The sequence below is a fragment of the Grammomys surdaster genome, unplaced genomic scaffold, assembly GCF_004785775.1.
Source record: "Grammomys surdaster isolate TR1022 unplaced genomic scaffold, NIH_TR_1.0 188, whole genome shotgun sequence".
Lineage (NCBI taxonomy): Eukaryota > Metazoa > Chordata > Mammalia > Rodentia > Muridae > Grammomys > Grammomys surdaster.
The window spans coordinates 4,887,670-4,911,787 of record NW_021604633.1 but is presented as its reverse complement, the minus strand read 5'-3'; the positions used below and the strand labels follow the sequence as shown (position 1 = coordinate 4,911,787).

General features: G+C 42.5%; 1 protein-coding gene across 1 annotated transcript in view; it reads right to left on the bottom strand.

The window, feature by feature from the left end:
- The window catches only part of Myt1l (myelin transcription factor 1 like), a 132,901-nt gene that overhangs the window by 41,801 nt on the left and 66,982 nt on the right, over positions 1 to 24,118 (bottom strand). Inside the window, exons 12-13 of the mRNA XM_028768803.1 lie at positions 22,153 to 22,274; positions 21,236 to 21,304 (exon numbers count right to left, since the gene is read on the bottom strand). Of these exons, the coding sequence (XP_028624636.1) occupies positions 21,236 to 21,304; positions 22,153 to 22,274 (191 nt within the window). The remainder of the gene's footprint in view (positions 1 to 21,235; positions 21,305 to 22,152; positions 22,275 to 24,118) is intronic.

Below are 24,118 nucleotides of genomic sequence, written 5' to 3'. Positions count from 1 at the left end.
CTGCAGATGCTCATGTGCTCAGTCCCTCCTGCAGATGCTCATGTGCTACCCTGCCTGTATTTTTCATGCTCTGATTCCTACAGACGTCTCAGGGCTTATGGAATGTGGAAAGTAAGAGAGATCGTGCTAACATGAAATGAGCTTATATGAACAAGTGATCAAGAGCCATCAGTGATGCATAACACCAAGCTATGCCCGATTTCCATGCCTTCCCTTTGAGTTCTAGGTGGGCTGTCCAGAGAGCTGGAGTCAGCAGTTAGTATAACTACCACAGAAGCCAAGCCAAGCCCTAAACCTGGACTGCATGATGTATGTTCCACCAATGGCTGTTCAACACAGGAAAAGGTCAAGAATAAGGGTGAGTGAGTATGGGGGGGGGAAGGAGGAGGAGGAGGTAGAAGGCAGTGTTGAGTGCTAAGAGCACACAGCACTGAATGCTACTGCGTGGTCTCCCTCATGACTGGGAGTTCTCCAGAAGGCCAAGCCCATGAAGATTCTGCTCACTCCAGGGCTAAGTTCCTTTTCTGAACTCCTGGAGAGAAGAGCAAAGATCCTTCTCAAAATTTCTAAACTCTGGAGGTGCCTTGACCAAAGATTGCTAACTTAGGGGACCTGGGCTTGGAAAAAACAGGTACGTTCTTCCTAGGGACACTCTAGAAAGTGTTGTCCACTGTGGGGCCTGCCAGATAATATAGAACTTTTCTTACTCAGGGTTTGTCTGAAGAGAAGACTGAGAGAATAGGCTGCATGAAGAATAGATGAGCATATACAGACATACTGAGAAGTGAGCCATCGCACAAAAAGTGGGAAATAGGACTTGCTGAGTGAGACCCAGGGCCCAAGATCACATCTGTACCTGACACTTTCTTCGATGGCAACTTGGAATATCTGCCCCTTCTGTACCCTCTCAGGGAGAGCAAGAGGTAGACCACATTCCAAAAAGACCAGAAATGGCTAAGAGCTCAGATATGCTGCTTTAACAGGAAGTACTGGGGGTCAGTTAGTTCAGAGAAAAGAAGACTCAAGGGAAACATAGGTACTATCAGATGTCTGAAAAACAAATCTCAAGAGGAGATGGCAGACCACCTGCCACATACTCATAGTGGCTAGGCCCCTCAGAAGTGTATTCAAATCTTGGTTGACTAACACAGAGGACATATCCTCTCCTGTAGCCACAAGAGGGCAGACTGGCAACTTCAAAGAAGTAGGAGATCCCCACAGAGTGGTCTGAATTGACACCTATTAGTGTTCTCAAAGAACTTCTGGGTTGAGATTCCAAGTCTGTTAACAGCCCTGGACAGCTGACCACACCAAATACTCATCTCTATCTGGGACATGCTTTAGAAAGCCCAAGGCTTCTGATGACTGTGGATAGATGTGTATGGGATCCTTTTTACAGGCATCTTGGAGGAACAGCAACTATGAGGGGTGTTAGTGACTCTGACCCTTTGGTCTTCTCCTTGAATAATCAACCACTTATGATCTCTAGGGCAGTAGTTCTCAATCTGTGGGTCACAACCCCTTTGTGGGGGTCACATATCAGACATCCTGCATATCAGATGTTTACATTACAATTCCTAACAGTAGGAAAATGACCGTTATAAAGTAACAAGATAATGCAATGGTTGGGCATCATCCTAGCATGAGGATCTGTATAAAAGGGTTGCAGCATTACCATTGCTCTAGGATAGTCTTTCCCCTCCACCATCTGTGGTATCCTTCTCTGGCTTCCAGATACACTTCCATGTGGGAAGCTGGATCCATCTGTCCTCTGCTTTCTATGATGTAGCTCCCTAGGACAAGGCTGAGTGATGACATCCCCCTCACCTGGTTCCATTCATTCCTCCCCGGCCACAGTGGCACTCAGGATCTCTGAACCAAAGGGAGGTGCAAAGATTAATGAGACCCTCCTTGCCAGGACTCACCAATTCCAGGGAAGCCACTAGGCTCTAGTTTTCTGACTTGCAGGCCTAACCTAAAGTGCACATGATGTGTGGCCTTAGGATATAACCAGACTGAATGTCCTTCCTGCTGACTACTGGATGGCAGGGAATTCAGGTCATGGCACAGCTGTCTCCTCTATAACTAGGTCACATCTTGCTTTACCCTTGGCCTTCTTTCCAGCCAGAGTCTTCACTGTATATCTGCTGGAGATCTTTGCTCTGTGGGCCAATGTGCTGTCCTTGAAACCATCTTTACAGGAGAGGTGGACTGAAGCCCGTTTTTCCATGAGGCCAGCTCACTAAGCAGTGAGGCTATTTTACTGAGTATTGGTATGGCTTCTGGTATCTAGGTCAGAGATTGTGCTGGGCTGGAGGGCTCTGCTCCTGCTTTGAGGAATGTCAAGGAAAGCAGAATTGACTCATAATTTGCCATGTGGATGCTAGGCTGTAAACCATGTCTGTCCAGTCCAGGGCCTGGGTCCCTGCAGAAATCCTACCTAGTCTTTCAAGTTCATTGACCTTGTGGAGCTCACAGTACTGTGGAAACACAGACACACCCAGACAGGCTTATTTAGTGCTGAAGCACCCATTCTCAGAGTGGGATTTTTTTTAAAAGACTTATTTATTGGTTATTTATATGAGTACACTGTCACTGTTTTCAGACACACCAGAAGGGGGCATCAGATGGTTGTGAGCCACCATGTGGTTGCTGGGAATTGAACTCAGGACCTCTGGAGGAGCAGTCAGTGCTCTTAACCGCTGAGCCATCTCTCCAGCACCCCTCCCTCCCTTTTTTTTTTGCTTTACATCCATCTTTACTTAAAAACCAGCACACAGGACTATAGTCAGGACCACGGATCTCAGGAGTGTGCAAGTCTAGATCTTGTTTTGTTTTTACTTTTTAAGATTAGCTTGTTTTTGACATCCCTATATTTCTTGTAGCTAGTGACCTTTGGTGATTGCCTAGAGCCCAGCTAGTGTTCCCTTGGCAGAAAGACACCTGTGACCTCTGGGGGGACGTGGGAATCAACTTGTGATGGTCTAGATAATCATCCAGACAACCATACCCTCAGACTACAGTCACTGTGCTTGATGCGAGCTGTCCATAGCCTCCCAGATCCCCGTTCTTCTTTTTTCCTGCCTTCTCTCAGGGAGGATGTATAGAAGCATGTAGGGATTTTTCCAAGACGAGGAGTGCCTACCTGTTCAGCTTGAGAGTCAAGACACTACTCACCATGCATGTGTGTGCATGTGTGTGCATGTGCGCGCATGGGAGGGGAGCAAGTGGAGAGGAAAGAGGGGTGTGGAAGGGAACATGTACTGTTGGCAAATATAAGAATATATAAAAGCAAATATCTATAGAAAAAATGATAGGGGAATGGAAGAACCCAGGGGGAAGAGGAGAAAGCCCAGGTAGAAGAATGCATATTGGAATACAGATATATGCCTAAGAGTATTTTATTTACTACTGGGTTAGGAGGAGAGCCAGGAAGATGGGAATGCTGACAGGACAAGGAAGGGGAGGTATAGCAATATCCAGCTGTGTTCAGGCTCTCCTCATTGTAGATGATGATGACAACGATAAAAGGTAGGGGGTGAGCAAAGAGGGGGGCCTACTTCAGCAGAAGAGCAGCACAGGGGAAAAGGGTAGCCTGGACTACAGCCTGCTGAATTGCAAGGAGACGCTTCAGACCCCAGGTATGATATTACGGAAGCATGGCACAGGCAGGAGAGACTCTGAGGGACCAGGTGACTCCATCAGGACCTCAGAGGCACTCTATCTTGGCTCGGGGTTCACAATGTCTATGCTTATACCTCCCCTTCCTAGTTCCACTGTTGGGAGTTTGGCTCAAACATCTGCTAAGCTACTCTGAATTGCCAACTACCCAGTCTTAACAAGCATTCTGTCCTGATGGGTAAAGCAGCATGTCTGGGGAGAGGATGCAAACTTGTCAGGATGATGATGGCAGGAGGTCAGTCAAGGAGGGGCAGGTGTCAAAGGCAGTGCAGTTCAGAGGCTCAGGGTAGGGGGAGGTGCAAACTAGGGGAGAGCAGGACTTAGGCAGCACTAGGCTTTTCAGCACATGGCAGGATCTGTGTGCAATAAAAATTGGTGATTAAATATAGATATCCCCATTAATGCAAACGTATAGGCGCAGGCGCTTGCTGTACACAGCCTTCACTGAATTCATTATATTCCATTAATATGAGAATCTCAACTGTTCTGAATAAAAGAACACGGTGTGGGTTGGTTGTCGAGCACAAATCTTAACAGCATTTTTATTTGCTGACCCTTTAATGGCTTTGGCTACTCTTAAGATAATCATTTCAAGATGTGCTTGCCCCAGTATGAATATTAACAGAAGTGTCAGCTGCTAATAACAAAATTATGTCTCTTAGGAAGAGAATCACGTTTTTTATAATGATTTGTCTTATGTAAGCTATAAGGGAAGAATAGGAATGACAAGGAAGAGAGGGAGAGAGGGAAGAGGGGAGGAAGGGAGGGAGGGAGGGAAGGAGGGGTATCCTGCATGACTGGGAATTCTCTCAGAAGATAAGGCTATAGTGGGAACATGGTCAGTGCCTGTGGAGCAGGCCTCAGGTCCTCCTTTCTACTCAGGATGCTGGCAGATGTGGCCAGCCTGAGAGAAGGCTCAGAAACCTCCCGCTGCAGTGGAGGCGTTCTACATCCTGCCTGTTCTATGCACACTGTGCCAGGCTAGGCCTGCCCTGAGGCTGCAAAGGGAAGCAGGAAGAGGGAGTGAGTTGCTATGGCAACCTGGTTGCCAGGCTCCCAGTTTTCTCAGTCATCCCTGTGGTGCAAGCTGATTTTACAATGTGCAAGGTTTTTGTGTTTTCTTTTAAAGGCGAGATCAGGTTCCTAGGTGCTGAGCAGCCAGCATTTAAGGGATGGGGAGGTGCTCTAGGGGTAGGTGGCCTCCCGCCCCAGGGAGGGTGGAGACATGCCAATGAAGTGGGCTCAGCTGACTGCATGTTATAAGGAGTGTGTAGAATGGGGAAAATGTACAAACACAGAATCTGTTTACAGAATCCTGGGCTCTGGGGCCTCTAGACAGGGAGGCTGCCCTGTAGGCAGGGCAGTCTCTAGCACAAAACTAGGCTTGGGTCCATTTATGTTCAGGTATGAGGCACAGCTCTTGCCTTTACAGGCTTCCATAGACTCCTTGATTCTGGGGTCTCTAAACAGAGAGGCTGCCCTGCAAGGTTAAGAAGACTGTAGCACAGGCAGCCCGGGCATTGTCTCAGTCACCTTGTTTCAGAGATCAGAGGGCATACTTGTGTCAAGTGTAGGTCAAAATCATTTGGTGTGCTTCTCTTTGCATATAATAACATTGTATCTTCTTTAAAGCATGTACACCAGAGACCTATGCTTTTGGATGCTAAAGGACAACACTATGGCCATTTAAAAAATGGTTCAGGGAACCAGTGAACAGTCTTTTGGAAAGTGCACTGGGAAGAAGGTCTCTTGAGATATCAGAGATATCTCATCAACCCAATGAATCTCTCTAGGCTTGCCCTGATGTGTTGGTTCTGTGTGTATGAGAGAGTGTGTGTACCTATCTATGAGTCACATATTCATGATGTATCTGTTTATGTTTGTGGTATGTGTTTACATCATATATGATATAGTATGTATACGTATATAGTGTGTGCATGCATACTACATATATACACAGTTAAACATGTACATGTGACATGCATATGCATGTGTGTTCATATGTGCAAATGATGTATGCATCATGAGGGCAAGTGTGCATCTGTAAATATATGTGGTTTTTGACCACAGAGATATGGCATGTCTTTCCTGATTCTACAAGTTTACTATGAAGGGAGTGTTGCACTCTGAAGATGGAGGGAATACAGATATGAAGTTTCTATTCAGCCAGCTTGTTTTCTGTTTCTTGTACATCTGGGAGGAAATAAGATCTGGGCTGGGTACCATGATGCCTCTCCTGGGGGTAAGACCATACTGGGATAGGCCCATTGAAGAATCTAAACTGTTTTGCTCTAGCGGGACCTATGTGTTTATACAGATCAGTTGGAGTTTATCCTGCCTGTTGGAGACAGGAGTCCAGCAATACTTCTTCCTCTGGATATGAAAGACTGAGTTAACATCACATCTTTGCAGAAGGTAGCATTAGAAAATGTACTTGAGTGTAGTGTTTGCCTTGGAAAGTTATGGCCTCAGAGAAGTCACCTTTCTGGGATAGTTTGCTGCTTGTGAACTAGTGTACTGGTGTAGGAGCATTCACTCTTTTCCTGCTTCTTTTCCCAGCTCTCATGTCTTACCCACTCTGCCGCAGGTCATAGGATACCAAAAGGGACAAACTGAAAACCAACTGTGTTACTCAGTATCCATGGAAGAGGAGCTGGACATCTGACAGACTCACATGAGCCGTCTGGACCCAGAAACTTGTCTATTTACCAAAAAGCAACAGCTTTCTTGTTCTGCACTGTGTTAATACGTTTCTCATATATATAAAACAAAGCTCTAAGAAAAGCCATAATTTGTGCAAATAGAAAACAAGATGAGCAGAGCAGTGACACCCACCTTTAATCCTAGCATTTGATAGGTTTGAGTTTAAGGCCAGCCTGGTATACAGAACGAGTTCCAGGACAGCCAAGGTTACACAGAAAAACATTGTCTCTAACTAACTAACTAACTAACTAACTAACTATAAAAATAAATAAATAAACCTGTTCAAGATTTATGAAGAAGGAAGAGGAGGAAGAGAAAAAGAAGGATGAGAGAAAAAGAAAGCCAGATAATTTAAATGTTCAAACCAAAAATTTCATTTCGCTCAGGCAACATGCTCAGTACCATGATGGCCTTCAAGGTGTCAGAAGCACTTGGAGTAACAGAGCAGGTTCTGGCTGGCCACCAGTAGAATTACTCTATATTGGTTGGACTGAGCTGTCTGTGGCTCCCAGGCCATGGCTCTCTGCTGCTGATGATCATGGTACAATCTCCAGTCTCTGCAGAGAGACAGACACATGCATATCTGGCCCCACAAGAGCATTGTGAAGCTTCGGGTAGACCTTATTATTGGTTTTTCTACATAAGAAAACTGAAATCCAGAACACTTCATTAAGTTGTTGAGGCCCAAGTAGCCAGGGAGGATAGAGTCTGACTTCAGGATCTCTGGGTCCCTTGTTCTTTATTATAAATGGTGAGTATGTGGGAAAGCTGAGAATCTGGGCTACGATGCCTAGAAGGCCACTTTCTCAGTCACTTGTCCTTATAAGGCTCAGTGAAAAGCAGACATGTAATTACTGGTTGAGCTAGGTGTATAAATTAAGTGGTAAGGGACACTTTAAAAAGAATAGCAAGCAAGATGCCTAGGCTATCTTCCCGAGAGCCCTTGGTCTGAGACTGAGATGTGAGAGTCCCAGACACTGTGGTGACAGTACAGCTGAGACACACAGGAAGAATGAAAATGGGCTTTGTATGAGACTATCCTGTGCTCTGCATTACTGACAACCAACCAAGGCAGTACTGAAGGTGCCAAAGGCAAGCTGAGAAGTTAATCTGTTATCTAATAGAACCTAGAGGCCAGGCCAGAATGGTTTAGAATCTACAGAGGGTGGAAGCCAAAGACAGAGTTTCACAATGGCTCTAATGCTTGGAGATGGGGATCTGATCCACAGGGGAACAAAAGTGCCTCAGTTTCTATTATGTTCTCTAGCCAAAAAAGGAAAAGAAATGAAGCAAGAAGTCAAAGTAGATAGAGAAATAAAGATATGACAGAGACTAAAGATGATCAAAATATGCCAGTTGGGAAACGTTTTTGAATTTGGGGTGGGGTGGTGGTAAATGAGGATTAGATCTGAAGAGAATTTGACGGGCTGATGGGCATTTTTATTTGATGATTTTAAACCTGATTTGCAAGTCTGATATAAGAGTTTTAAAATTGTACCATATTAGACAAGAGTGAGAAAAAGACATATTAGGAAATGGAATTCTTTTATCTTTGAAATATTTTGATCTTGGTTGTTGAAGTTTCAAATGTAGAAAGTTTTATTTCAATCCTTGTTGGAGATGAGTTAAAATTTAGTGTGTTAATCATCTTGGTGGGTTAATTATCATTTTTCCCTGATATCACTGTCTTCTCCCTCTGAATGGTCTCAGGGCCTCTCCAACCTGCTACTCTGTCACTCTGGGCTGGTTCTGGTCTCCCTGTGTGGCAGCCTGAACTCAATGAGCTAATGTGCATAGTTTTGTGGGCATCAGATGCCATCCCAAGCACTGTGCAGACATCACTGGGTTGATCTTTATGACACTATTAGATGACCCATCCGATCTAGGACAGTCTGCCAGCACTGCTATCATTATGCAGATGAAAGTGAGAAAGGGAGAAGCACATGAGGGCCAAGTCAAGGCCTGACCTTGGAGGTCTGCATTTTGGTCTGTGCCAACCTTGGCCCTGCTTCCTGCCCCACTGTGGCCTTCAGCTGAGGAACTTAGGCCACAGTTGCTCTGTGTGTGTAGGGGAGGGGAAAGTGGAGGTAAATATGTAACTTCCCTCACACTACCCACATTCAGATATACCTCTAGGCCTTTGAGGAGACCTTAGTAACACAATTTAAATACCTGGACTGAAATTTTTAAAGGAAATATACAGAGGAAAAGAAACAGTAGTAGAGACTGTCTCTACTCAATCTCAGCAGCTACTCTCTTTGATGCCCATGTGGCACTACAACAGTTTCTCTGGCAACCGCTCTGGTAATGAATAGAAGGAAGAAAAAAAGACATTCCCCAGGGAGATGGCACAGTCCCCTAAGGCCACCCAAAGACAGAAATAAGTCACAGTGGCATCATCCTAGCTGTGAGATTAGGCAAAACCACAACTCAACTGTGAACATGGCATCATCATTGGTGTAAAGAATTCTCCTGAGGAAAGCCAGAGTAAATAAATCAGTTAGAAGTAGCAATTTGACCACTCACTAAAGTATATTTTGTGTCCAGTATGGTTAAGCACCATGTGGGTTCTGGGTATAGAGCACTGAGCCGCAGGCCCAAGTCCCAAAGTCAGGAGTCCTACATTCTACTGAGTTATCAGAGACATTGGCCCACACATGTGAACCTAAACTAAAAATAATGTGTGTTTAATCTAAAATAAGCAACAGAGCCAGACACCCGACAGATAGACTTTTCAGTGTTGGTGACAGGCTCTGGGATGTAGTATACACTCAAAGCTATTTGGTCTGCTGAGTTTTAAGGAGAAATCTCTGACCTGGCTGCCATTTTCAACCTAGTAAATGTCATGCAAATGATGGTAGAGTGCAGGGATCTATTGGATAATCCTGCAGGAAGATAAGCAAGCACTAAGAAACCCCCAACAAGATTCAGGATGCAGAGAGTAAGGATAGAGGACAAAGCCAAGAGGTTATTCAACTCATCCCAAGATAGAGGGAACATCCAAATACTTGGAATTTCATTACACTACTCACCACAAATAACCAAGGAGTTTCACTGCAAAAAGGGCCCAGTGGCCGATTCCAGGAAGCCTCGGCTTCCTGCTCTGCAGAGCAGTTAGGTCAGCTACTCACAGAGGAAGATGAGTCATGCTGCATTGCTTCTTCACATTTTAAAGACTGCTTTCATTTTGGTAGAGATATCACTCTGCTGACTTCAGGTGACACTGGCTACCTTGTCTGCATAGCAACATACTGTAGGTGAAGACCTGGGCACAATGCTGAAGAGCAAGGAGGTTTCCTTGATGGACAAGGACATGGCTTCCATTCCAGTGTTTGGTCTAGGAGTTGAGAATGTCTGTGTATCCTCCACTCTTTCCTCAGTAGCTGCTGGTGGTCCTAGTTCAGAGCTGTGGTGTGTATGTGGCAGCAGAATATGATACAGCATTATTTTCTGTGTACTCTTTTGCCATCTCTTTGTTATACTGCATCTGGGTTTCACTTGATTGCCACCATGGCCATTACACTATTCTTTGTCCCAGAAGGCAATGCCATCATGATGCCCATAATTATGGGTCTATTTCCACCCAGGCAACAAGATCTTGGTGAACCTCCTTGATAATCTTTCCAAGTTTTAGCATGTTGAAATGGCTACAATTCCAGAGACTGGTTAGTCTGTATACTGACCCAACCATTATTGCTTTCAACAGTTCTTCAAAATTATCTGGAGACTCAAAAACTTGAGTTCTACAATAAGAATAGTTACATTTGGCTTATTAACTTATTAGTCCTTGGATTTCTAATCATGGATTGAACACGGGGGAAAGATGACCACATGTATAGACGCTACTTCCTAGAATATGTCATGGGCCAAAGATGACTACAGAGCAAGAGGGAAAATGCTGTCTCCTAGAAGAAGCCAGAACTTTCAGGAGGATGAGTGCCAGATGATGGGAGAGGCAGCTGACAGTAGAAATCAACCTGTTGTACTCTTGTTGACAGGTTAGACTACTATTAAGAGAAAGCTGTAAAACCATTTCAAGGATATATGCCTGCATGGCAAGGGTGCAAAGTACATCATACTATTCTCAAGGTTGCATACAATTTAAATGGTTAATTGAAGAACTAAGGGGTACTGGGAGTTCCTTATGGTTCTTTATACCTAAAGGTAAAATAATCTGAAAATACGCACCTGCCTCTCTGTTTGGCGAAATCACCTTTACTTTCCCTCTTTCCTGTACACTACATGCATCAGGCAATAAGAGACTTAACTCTAGAAGGACGTTAGTCACAACCAAGGCTCAGGCTGCCAGTGTTTGATCTATTATTCCACAAGCCAATCTCCACAAAGATGTTCCTTTTCACTCCTTCTTTCCTATGGTTTTGATGGTAAAATTTTTGTCTGAGAGAGAATCCACAGGGCAGATTTAGCATACTGCTGCTTTCCTGTTCTGTCTCACGACTCCCCAAGATTGGGTACTCTCTTGTCCTTTATGAGTTAAAGAAAACATAGGATTCAATCACACTTACACAGTACCCAATAGCTTTGATGTCTTAAGAGAGTCAAAGGTTCAATTTTGATTTTTGGAACTCAAATTGACCCACATCTGTGCTGAGGGGAGGCTGGTGCTCCACCAATACCACTTGTCTCGTGGGCCCTTGTTCCAGGGGCACATTTGCTCCCATTCGCTGTCCTCGATTCCACTGCCTACTTCCTATGTACATGAAGATGCTCTCTGTTTTCCCACCACAAGAGGGATATGGAAAGCCACATCAGGCAATGGCACCATTTCCCTGAAAGCTTTCCTAAAAAGACTGACTATCTTTTAGTGGATCCAACTTCTGTTATGTTCTAGGATTTTCTCTTAGCCCTCTGTACTGGCTTTGTTGATATGCTCTAAGTATAAACGCTGAATTCACCTGTGGTCTCCCAGATGTCTGAAACCAGATGGGGGGGACCTGGATTATGCTCTATGACAGGGAGTCTCCTAAAAACAGGTGTGACTCATAAATCCCAAGGGACAAGTCAGACTTCTGCTGCCATTTCTACAGCACAGATGAGAACACCAGTGTGTCTATGAAATAAATGACTACTTGTGGTATTGGACATAGATTTTGTCAACCTGACTCAAACCTAGACATCTGGGAAGAAGGAATCTCAACTTGCTTCCATCATACTGGCCAGTGGTCATGTCGGTGGGATTATTTTTTTGATAATTACCATCTTTGAGCAGGAAGACCTGGGCTGTATAAAAAAGGGTAGCTGAGAAAACCAAGGGAAAGGAAGCCAGTAAGGAGCATTTCTCTGTCCTGATACAGTTCCAGCCTCTGGGATCCCACCTGAGCTCTTTATTTCCCTCAAAGATAGACCATAACCCATAAGTTAAAATAAACCATTTTGTCCCCCAAGGTGCTGTTGGTCAGTTTTAGTACAGCAAAGGAAAAGCTACCTAGGACATTATGCTATACCCTATAGTATACTCGTAGTCAGGATCTACCCACAAAAAAACCTCTCAGCCACAGAGAAGAGCATCATATACCAGCCATGGAGATGAGGCAGGAGCTCTCACCAGTGATGCCTGCAAAAGCCACACTGGGCATCAGTGTTTATGTTTCTCACACTGCCTTCTTAGAATGAAAGCTTTGGCTATGCAAAAAAGCATACTGCAAGGTTGTGACTAATCAAAACACCAACATTTGATTATTAACATTTTCCTTACCTTGCTTTGTCATTTTTAATTTGTATTAGTTTTATATTCAAGATTCATTTAAAACTTCCATGCTTATTAAACAGTGCATTTTATCCCTCATATATGTCAGTATTTAGTAGTTTTATACATTGTTTTAGCTAATTTTCAATTGTTGTGGCCAAATAATATGACCAATGCAACTTATAAAATAAAGAGTTTAATTTGGGGTTTACAGTTCCGGAGGGTTAGAGTCCATGCCATCATGTTGGGAAGCATGCAGCAAGCAGGAAGGTGTTGTACTGGAGCAGTAGCTTAGAGCTTACATCCTGATGCATAAGCAAAAGGCAGAGAGAAGGAAGGGGGTGCAGTCGGGGGTGGAGATAGATTGTAGATGGCATAGGTCTTTGAAACCCCAAAGCCTGCCTTCTGTGACATACCTCCTCTAACAAGGCCACACCTCCCAATCCTTCCCAAATAGTTCTACCAACTGGGTACCACGTGTTTAGATATATGAGGTTATGGTGGCCATTCTCATTAAAATCACTGCATTCTACTCCCTAGCCCCCACAGCACAGACTAATGGCCATACCACAGTGCTAAATGCATTTACTCCAACTTCAAAAGTCCCCATCGTCTTTCATATACACTTTGTGTATTTTTTAATAGTAATCAGGTGAATAGTAAAGCATCACTTATACTTGACCACAGTAGGACAACATGAAGGATGGCTGCAGATGAAATGAGAAGCAGCCATTTATGCTCTCATGGGGTTGGGGTTGGGGTAGAGTAGGATGTCCACATGAACGTGCCTAACCAAACCTCTGCACAGGCTATTGCTCCCTACTGGCCACGATACTGAAAGTTACTTTAGATCTGAAGATTTACTTCAGTGAATACAATGCTGTTTGATCCCTGGTACTCACAGTAGGAGAGAACTGATTCTTAGTTCTGATCTCATACATATGCCCTGTACACACACACACACACACACACATACACACACACACACACACTATGCCACACACACACACAAATAAATTAATAAAATAAAAATAATAAGCTAGATTAAACAAGCCATGCATATTTGTATTCTAAAATCTATAAATATATCATAACTTAAATAGGAATGAAAAATGGACCACGGGCAGCATTGCCCTTTTCATGCAGAGCTATTCCTACACAAAGACATAACTAGCTGAAGCAAGATGCAAAGGAGAATTTCAAGATGAGTGCAAGACTAGCTTCTAGCAAAGCCTCAACACTAGTTAATGCATCTACTAACTATATTAGGCTTTTTCTTACTAGAAGAGTGCCTGAAGCCTCTTACTACAACTGCTTAGCTTGGGTCAGAATTAGGTACCTGTCTGAACACAATAAAGTTGGATAACAAAACCAAAAATAAAAGAGCCAAGCTTCACATTGAGCTGTGAACTAAGCTTCACATTGAGCTGTGAACTGTTCTCATATAGGTCCTAAGCAGTGATGTTTCCATTTATATTTCTATGTAGCATACAAGGAATTTCTGGAGAAGAGTAATACCATGAAACTCATGTCATACTCATTTTTTAATCTGCCTGGAACAACATAAAAAAAAAAACCCTTAGCTATTTGCCATTCACTAATCGTATAACAAAGACATCAAGACTAAGATGGCAAACAATGAATAAGTTAGTCAGCTGCAGAAACAAAATGCTCCTATATTTTGACTAGAATGTACAATGAATAAGGACAATGTGAGAGAAGAAGTAATGACGTGGATGGCATGAGTTTCACTTGATCTATGTGGGTGTTTACATGAATAGACTCGGGTTATGTAGCTGAGGATGAACGCCCAATCCTTTTGCTTCTATCTGCTGAATGCTGGGATTACAAACATGGTCTGCCACCATCCTTTATTTATGCAGCACTGAAGAATGAACCCAAGCCTTCATATATGCTAGGCAAGCATTCTACAAACAGTGAAATCCTCTAAAAATTAAATACAACTAAGAACTCAATCTTCAGACACAGTAGCCTAATTTAGGTGGCTTGTGTCTACTGTGTGGGATGGTGTACAATGAACCTTCTGTCATTCCAGAAAGTTCTATCAAATTATATGTCCACCTTATCAGAAAGTATTTGCACTGAATTTTTCCTCTCCAAATACCAGGTAGGAGTAGCATATAAAATCACTGTATGATTAGGATGTTTATCATTGCTTTTTATAGGGAACAACATGTTTACACAACTCAATTATAAATACAAAACAATTTATGAACTCAAGGGACTCAGGTAATTTGAGATGGAGTCAGATGAAATCCGGTAGTTAGAAGAAAGATCTTCAAAATGCAGCAAAGGACTGGAAGACATGGTATGTAAGTATCCTCAGACTGTCATCCTGGGAGAGCACAGGCCATGGGTAAGAATAACTGGTTTAGTATATCAGACATGCAGACAAGTTAAACCCAGGGGCGCTACCATGACTCCTTGCTCCCCATCCACTCATGCCTGCAAGCAGTCTCTGTCCTGTCTGTCAAAAATCTCCAATCCAGAAAAACTGAAGAGAATCATGGCCTCTCCTGAATATGTCAGGAAAAATATCCTCCAAAATTCCTGTCAAAAATTTCCATAAAGGAACTCTACTTCGTTTCCAATCTTGTTTATTTTACTATGGATAACTATAAATTAGTGACGTCTTTACCTGATGAAAGCCTCAGATTTACAATTAAAGTCCAGCTTAACTAAATACCTACAACTGATTAGGCTCATCCTAGTAAGTAGGAAAGGCTAGATCTAACAACAACAAATTATGAAGAACATTCAGAAAACTGTGTGTCATGAAAGAAAAATGCCTAGCCCCAAAATCACAAAGCGTGTGCATGTATGTGTACATTGCATGCATGTTTGTATAAATCCATAGTATGTATTCATAACAATAATATCCAAATATAATTGAAATACTTCTAAAATACACATTCAAAATTAAAAGGAATAGGATATTGTCATTTGAGTAATATGAGTCAAATATATTATATAATTCCAATACTGTTTTCAAATAAGAAACAACTAATGACACTTTTTTCTTAGTTAGAAATATCATTTCAATTCATTATCATTGTGATATCATTCTGTAGTTTTTGATATCTGAATTAAACACTTTTTAATTTCTATGTGAGGAGTGAAGTGTGCCTCAAGGTCTCACTCATAATTTAAAGTACTCTCCAAGTTTGTCATTACAAACCCTAACAAGTACCAAGTTAGTTCTAAGTGAAGGACGGAGAACAAGCTCTCTTGCCTGTGGAGGACAGACCCAACACTTCCCTCTCTAAGTCCAGGCTTGGCAGGTGAACTGCTGCAGTAAAAAGATATTCACAGTGGGTATCCAGGAAATGTAGCCAATTAAAGGTCAGCAGGATGCAGTGTCTGCTGAGGCCAGCCTCTCTTTCATGAACTTGCTGATATTTCAAGTGATTCCCTGGCCAGCCTGGGAAGGCTGGTCCCTACTGAGAAAGCCAGGAATGGCTTAATTTTTGCTGGATTTTTTTCATAGCTGTGTAAGGCTTAGGGAGATCTTGTGTGTGTTCATTTTTTCTTTTGTTTTTAATAGATGGTGATGGAGCCAGAATGATGGCTCGGCAGTTAAGTGCACTGGCTCTTCTTCCTTGGACTTGGGTTCAACTTTCAGCACCCACATTGTTGCTCATGGTGGTCTGTAACTCTAGTTCCAAGGGATCTGACTCTCCTCTTCTGGTCTTTTCTGGCACCAGGTACACAAATGGTACATAAACAAAACAGATAAAAAACATCCATACATATAAATTTTTTGAAACTATGATAAGATACTAGTGAAAATGTTAAGGATTTCATTTTAAGTGCAAGATGGAGACTAGAGTTGGAAGGAGGGCCGTCTCCATCTGGCTAACCCCGTTGCCCCTCCAGAGAGTGCCAAGGCATCTTCCATTAGCAAGGGAACAACTCAACTTCCACCCTAGCTTGAAAACCACCTTCCTGTCAAGGATGGTTGTTGGTTTCCAATGAGAAGTCATTATTTCAATACTGGCCCACATTCTGACTTATGATGGCTACATATATGCTCTGGACATATGAAAGTGGTAGAGCAAGTGCTGGAAGGTGGGAGATACTTTTACAATGGATGTTCCCTTTCCTTTCTGTGGGAGACCAAAGCTGGGAGAGCTCCTGGATCTAAACTCTTAGATTTTCCCAAGCCTGAGCCATCATCTTGCACTCTCCAGTGGTCTTTTGTGGAGATGACTTAAACTATAGCAGACAGCTTCTGCCATCATCCTGTTATAGTTCAGTCTCTGGTCTCCATCATTTCAGGAGACTGCTTGTAGCTCTGATAGCTAGTCCCTCTTAAGTGTTAGGACAATGTCTACCTCATTACCTTACCACTGACTACATATTTGCTGCCATTTCTAGCCAGGTGAATACTCTTCCTTATGGATATTGTCATTTTGGAAACACATCAACTACCCTCTCTGGGCCCTAGCTGGTGGATATTTTCTAAAGACTGAGGGATTGCTGGACCTTGACACTGTTAATTATACTGGCATCCATTGAATACCCACTAAGCTAGCCCAGTGCTAGTCCAGCCTACAGATAAAAAAGCTGAGGTAAGAAGAGATTACTTACTGCTAGTCTAGAGGGTCTATGGTTTGAATTTCATGTTGTAACAGGTTTTTCAAGAAAAGTGTAGTTCTTGGTCGTGATGCCCGCTTTCCTTGTATTATCTGAATCTGATGTTTTACTCTGTGAAGTTTATTATAATCTGCATTGGATGTGGTAGGCACAAACATATAGCACAACTAAGTTGTCTCTGGACAACTAACTCTGAGGTTTGCACAGCATTGATCTCTGTTCACATTTGTGTTGGTGTTTGTGTGTGTGTGTGTGTGTGTGTGTGTGTGTGTAGGGGATTAAGACAGATGCTTTCATTTACTCGTTCCATCTTGTTAAAGTCATACCTGACATTTAAAACAAACAGACAAACAAACAATCTGAGTTCTAGAAATTAAGCTCACATCTTTGTACTTTGCCAACTGAGCTATTCCCCAAGTACACATCATTCATCCTTCAAGGAAAATCAGCACATCAGGCACAGGGATTCTGAGAAGGCAATTCATGTGAAGACCTCTTTACTCAGTTCAAGTTTTGTCATTGCCGTTTATCTTCTGTGACCCTTGACCAAAACGGCCTACTTACCCTAGCCTGGGTTTCTAGACTTGTACAACGACCCAAGTATGCTTACAGCCTTTTCTCACAAAGGTGACAAATTGTGAAGAAGCACTCTCAATTGTCAAAACCTTGACAAATATGATGTGTTTAACTGTGACAAGATATAGCTTGTCCTGAAACTTAGGGATAGAGAGTGGGAGCAGTAGCTAAATCTTAGGGCCAGTAGGACCTGAATCCCAACAGACTGTTTATTGAGTGACCAGCAGAAGGACAACCAGATTAATGTCAGAGACATAGTCCTCTCAAGAGGAGGTGTCCCAGGTACCCAGGGCCAAGGCAACTTCTGAACAAATCAGTTTTCCTAACAGAACAAGGCATGACATATAAACACTTTTGCCTACCATTTCCTTTAGTGGAGACCAAATCTCACAACAACTTTTAGCCATAAAAGAGGCTCATTTTACACAGAGGTCAATATAGCTTTCTGCTAAGGAAAAATATTTGTCTGTTAACAGCAGACACATAGGGAGGGGCAGGTGTAATTCTCAAAGTTCTGTATATTTACTGTTGTACACAAAGCACTCTACAAATGAGGATGAGGTGAGTTTCCCACCCCCTTACACAGTGTGCCCTGGGCAAGAGATACATGGATAGACTACATGAACGATCTCCTGCCCCTGCCCAGGGCTTATAGCTATACATGTAAGCCAAAAACGCTCAAAAAATAATAGTGAGCTTTAATATTTTTGATCAGTTTTATTGATTTAATTCTTTGAATTATATTATAGGTTATTTTAAAACAAATACAACCTGAGTCTTAAGGGTTGCATTTAGCTAAGATTCCTGTATGTCTAAATCCCAAAAAACTAGGACTTATGCTTATAGAGATTAGAATCAGTAAGCATTGACGCCAAATTCAAGCAAGAAGTAGGACCTACCCACCCCAGTCCCCACAATGATGAATCCCCATTCAAATAACACAAGTAAAGACTAACCTCAGTCCAAAGTTGCTCTCCCAATGAATATACTCAGAGCAGCACTGGAGTTTCCCTAAGCTAATGAGACACATAAAAAGTCAGAAAGATCTGGCTGAAGTATAAATGGAAGCCTGTCCAATTAGGATCACTGCAAGAGTTCATAACCCCTGTCTGAAGCTGGTTGTCTTGGGTTAGATTGGTTACTGATAGCTAAAACCCCACACAGGCCAGCATCTATCAGTGTCTGCCACTGAATATGACTCTTATGTAGGAAAGGTTCTTTGGCCAGGAGGCTATCTCTATGGTTCTTCAAAGAGGCCACTATGGCTGTAGCCGTCTTTGGAGACATTTAGACAGTGACATTTCAAGAGGAGAAACATTCCTTTAGAACTAGATTTCACATTAGGAGAGCTCCTCCTCAAAGGTCACCTTACTTCTCATCATTCCATCCTTTGCCTCTTGTGGCCTCAGTCTCACAGCAAGGGTGGGTAGGGATGTACTCAGATGAACGGTGCTCCATCTTCTGGCCCTCGGGTCTCCCTCCCCCCAGGACACGTGATATGCACAACAGACACAAGGGGCCCAGGAGCCACTCCACAGTGCTGGTAAGTTTTATGGAACATTTTAATGTATTTTTAGTTTATACATTGTACATAATTAGGCACAAATTATTGATATGTTCTTAAAACTATCCCACAGTGGCTGTTCTAGATGACTGAGCAGAGTGTTACCTATGGAGTCTAAGAGTTTTTAGTCAGTGGGTCATTGGGCAACTTTCACTTTGTCCATGGCTAAGAACCTTCTTCTAATGCTCACCTATAAAAATTCAGTGTTGTAAATGATAAGAGGAAAATTTCTAAGAAATTTCATTTGGTAGCTGAGGTCACTGGGACCCACTTCCTAACTGTTATTGGTAGTAGAGAGTGTTGCGTGAATAATAACCCAGGACTTGACTCAGTTTCTCATTCAGGTGAGATGCTACTGTAAAACTGACCAAAGAGTCAATACAATTGCAATAGGCAGATCACGAAGTATTCTAAACTGCGGTATCTCTCAAGAATGGTTTGTCCTGCTCTGTTTGGGAAAGCTAACAGCAAACCTTCCTGATTTCTACAAGGAAGTGATGGACTGAGAGCTATCAGTAAAAAGGCTGAGAGAAAAGGCTATCATATCATGATGGTATATTTATTTATTTGTTTATTATTTTGTGTAGAGGACATAATGTCAAGTAAATAGTGTCTGTTTAAGTTTTAGTCTCTTTAAAGAAGTCACCAAATCTTTAGTTTTGAAGTCCCATTAATACATACAGATCATTTTAGGAAATTAGTCAAGTTTAGATTTCCCAGCAGTAATTAAGATTTCCAGCCGGGGTCAAGTCAAAAAGACTTATTTGCAAAGACAAACAGAAAATGTGTATAACTTAGATGAGCCCAAACCAGGCAAAACCGTCTGTTTTCTGGATGGTACAACCTTCTGGCAGGAAGCAAAAGAGGAAGGTACTGGCCAAGACTATGCTGTCTGGAGGATGCGAGGGCAACACTTTCCTCTGAGGATGCTGACGAGAAGACCAGCCATCTCCCAAGACGAAATGAGACAAGGAGGACTGTAGCTTGGAGAAAAGGCAGGTCTGCCTGCCTAAAATGTTAGATGTCAAGCCCAATACTAAAAGATGTAAGTCAATAGGAACTACACCATCAGAAAAATGTTCTGGTCCCAGGTCTCAAGACACTAAGCAGTCAGGAAGCAATGTGCAAGTCACACAAAAGCTAGTTTCTTGCTTACAGGTGGCCTGTTTTAACTGAAGACATACCAGGCTTTTGCAAAGAATTCCTCATCAAGAGAGTCAAAGGAATGCCGCCCCATCCTGATGTGCTGGCCAAGATCCAAGTACAGTTGGTTACACTTTGACCATGAGAGAAATGTGGGTCGAAGCCACAGCAAAAAGACGCCTGAGCAAAGTATGCTGGATTGTTGCTCCTAAGGGTGTTGCTTTGAGCTGCTAAAGCTATTTGTCCATCAGGCACTGATTTAAATGCTGCTAGACTGTAAGGCAAGAGGAAGCCCTTGAGCTGCTCAGTTTGTGAAGACAACGGCAAGAGTCCTGTGTGCGACAAGAGGGCTAGTTCAGGAAGTCACTGAACATGAGCAGGTGGTCTATGGCACTAGGGCCCTGGACAGGGAGCCTGAAAAAAATGACATGGGTGTCAAACAGAAGGCTATGCTCAGGTCACCCCTAGACTATGATCATGGAACTGGGGGAAAGAATGGTTGGGGGTGGGGCAGCATCTTCCTAGCCATGCATAGGACAGAATGGTAGAGAAGGTCAGGGAAGCAAGGGTTATTATTTGAAGGGTAACTGCTGTCATCACGCTGTGCTGTCAAGCTTGGCCTTTTGTCCTTACAGACACCTCAAAGTCCACACTGACTGGAGTGGATAAAGCTTCAATGTTCTTTTCATAATTTCACTGGCTCCTTCTATAGCTTGCTTGGAAATGAGTGTTGTACACTTGATTATAAAGGAGAACAGTCTCAGTCTGCTGGTGCTGGCACTGGGCTCATACTTGTGCCAGAATTATGCTTAAAAGTTAAGATGTGTGTGTGTGTGTGTGTGTGTGTGTGTGTGTGTATTTCTGTGCCAACACCACACAGTTTCCTGAGCTGAACTGTCACTGGCCTAGGTAGTATTCAGAATGAAGAATACAAGTTTAAGGACTGGCTGTTACCAGGCAGATTTTTATCTCTGGTGTCCATTTTTAAAAATGTTAGACAATATTTTTTCTGAACATTTAAGTAACACTGAAACATTTTTCCTTGGGAGTACATGCATATCAGAAGACAAAAACTTCCAGATAGAAAGGATGCAATATGAAAGAACTAGAGTGCATCTGACTCCACCAGGCACAGGTGTCACTGGAGATCCCTTCCCAGACAATCCACTTTCAAACAGGACACTTTTTTCTGTGAGCTAACAGCAAAGAGACTCTTAAAGAGAATTGGCAACATGAATGCTTACTTGAGCTCTTGGGAACTGGTGGCCAGCATACTTCGAATGCTTTTGTCCGCCAGAGGGCAGCCAGACAGACTGTAAGACAGGCCAGGAGACACAGTGAGTGGACCCCTGAGCAGCAGCAGCACCAGAACAACACAACACAAAGTTGAAATTAAAAGTTCAATGCAGAAGAGCAATGGGCCAAGTGCTGTATACTGAAGGTTTGTATTATTAACTTTGAATGACATCAAGGATATGTTTAAGAAAGCATTTCTGTTAATAATTTTAAGAAAAAAATCAGGCAAAATATACATTCTTGTTGGTTTAAATTTTTGAGAAGAATTTTTGTGAATTTAGGTGGCTTAAGGTTAACAATCCTGTGTAACATGTAAGGTAGCTTGCTATTGAAGGGCAGCATACAGCACTCAGAGGGTTGACACAGAATCCAACATTTGTACTTTGACAGCATTGTTGAGGTAAGCTGAAAACAATAAACTGAAAAGACAGAATCCACCATGAGAAAAATCAAGTCACACCTTCTGTGTGAGGCATAATCACACCCTGGAGTTGGACATCTGCCACCAAACAAAAGCAAAGATAGCCAGAGTAGTATGTTGTTTTTTTTTTTTTTAAAAAAAAAACTTTTTAAAAGTTTCATTGTTTCCAGTTTAGCTGCAATGTCTGCAAGGGGAATTAAGCACCCTGGAGAAAGCTGCAAAATGCATAGGGTTAAATGAAATGGCGCCTCCACACAGTAGAGCATCATGAAGAGCAAGCAGGTGCAAGGTAGCCTTTGAGTCTGCTCAACTGCAGCTGGAGAAATTCCTGGACTGCAAATGGACATGCTCAAATGGCAAGGCATATACAGGTCTGTCCTTTAGAAGGAAGCCAGAAAAGGGAGACTTAAGAAGAGCCAGGATGTCACCTTATGCCATGCTTACGTTATTAAGTCCTTTTTGCTTTCCTTGCACTGAGGATACTTGGGTTTGGGGCTTGGGATGGTCACCTCCCCTGGATACCTTCTTTCTTCCAGAGCCTCCTGGAATGGGTCCAAATCTTCTGGCTGTAGACAGAACACAGTTTCAGAACCACATACAGCAACCAAACTCACCAGCTGAAGGTCCCTGGCTGCAGGGTTGCTCTGTCTGTTCTTTTGCATCTCATATTTAAAACCTAAATGTATCTTTATTGTGATGAGGTCACTCAGAAGACACAAGGTGATATGTCCATGGGCTGCTCAAACTATAGGGATCTTGCTCAGGACCAGTGGATATTCTTGAAACCAGAGAATACCTGTTTTGTTTGTTTTCTTTTCCCCATCTAGAATCCAGGACTTTCCTGTACAGTATGCATATGTGTGGCTATTGTAAGAGACATCTTTCTTAAACAGGGCTCTGCTTGAGAACATTTTAGAGTGGCCAGTCAATGGTTAGTATTTCACATACATGCACTTTTCTACATCAAGGCAATGGAAGACCAACTGTGCTAATATTGTAATTTAAATTATTTTTAAGAAGTAAGGTACCTATTTTTGGTGATTCCACACACAAGAAACCTAGATTTTCCTAGAGAGGACAATGTTCACTATACATGTTTCCTGAGTCCATGCTACAAGCTAAAAGGCAAGTTTATTTCTGAATTGTCTATTATGAAGAGGCTTTTGTTACTGGAGGGAGGCTTAATTTTAATGAAAATAAATTCAGACACTATTACTTCTTTCTTAATGGCCATGGTTTAGCTGTGGGACAAAGAACCCTTATATTTAGCTTGACATTCAAATTTGATTCCATTTATATAAAGCTTAAGTATTTAATTCCATTGGAAGATGAAGGATAAGAGCCTGTAATGGTTTTAGTCGGAATGGCCACATAGGGTCATATGTTTAGATACCTGGCCAGCAGTTTGTGGAACTTTTGGAAAGGATTAGTGTGGCCTTGTTGTTGTAGAAGGTGTTTTAGTGGAGGTGGCCTTTGGGGTTTGAGATGTGAGTTCTTAGCTGCTCATGCTGCCCTGCCTTCTCTCGGCCATCATGGACTCTAATACTTGGAAACTGTACACCCAATGAATTCCTTCCAATTGTGAGCTGGCTTCATCATGTTGTTTTATGAGAGCAACTGAAGAGGAACCAAGGAAGACTGTGCCTTAGCTGAGTGAGGCAGCATATACCTCTATCTCTAGCATTGGGGACGGGAGGGATAAGCCAGTGATCACTGTGACTTTGAGGTCAGCCAGGACTATACAGCACAAAACTCAAAACAGCTCAATGTCAGACCTCTCAACAGTTCCTTTCCCATTCTAAGACACTCTTGGTCAGATAAGTGGGCTTCGTATTCTACTAATATTTTTATTCTTTTTTACAATGGATAAAGACTTGAGAACTTTCAGATTTGAGCACTGAAAAAGGTCTCCAGTAAAGAAAAGAAGATCTTGAGGCTGAAGAGATGACTGTGGGTAGACAACCTGCTCTGCAAACACAAGGACCCAAGCCTGAATCTCCAGCATCTAAGTAAAAAGTTGGGTGTGGTGTGGGTACTGCTAGCTTCAATACTAGGAATGAAGAAAGAATCACAAGAGTCACTGGCAAGTCGGCCTCATTAGATAGCGAGCTCCCTGATCAATGAGAGACCCTGTCCTCTAAAGATCCAAGAGAGATCCAGAGAGTGCCACAGCATGACAGCTAACTGCCTTCTCTGATCTTTGCATGTGCATAACCCATACATTAACACCCATAAATACATGCACACCAAGAAGGAAAATATCTTTTAGTCCTAGTGGTATTTTATTATAGTAGTAAATTAATTTGAAAATCTAAACTAAAAATATATGTAGGCGTTTTAAAAATACTGCCATAGTCAAGGAATCAGATAACTGTACAAAGATACATTATACAAGAAGTATGGTCTAAGT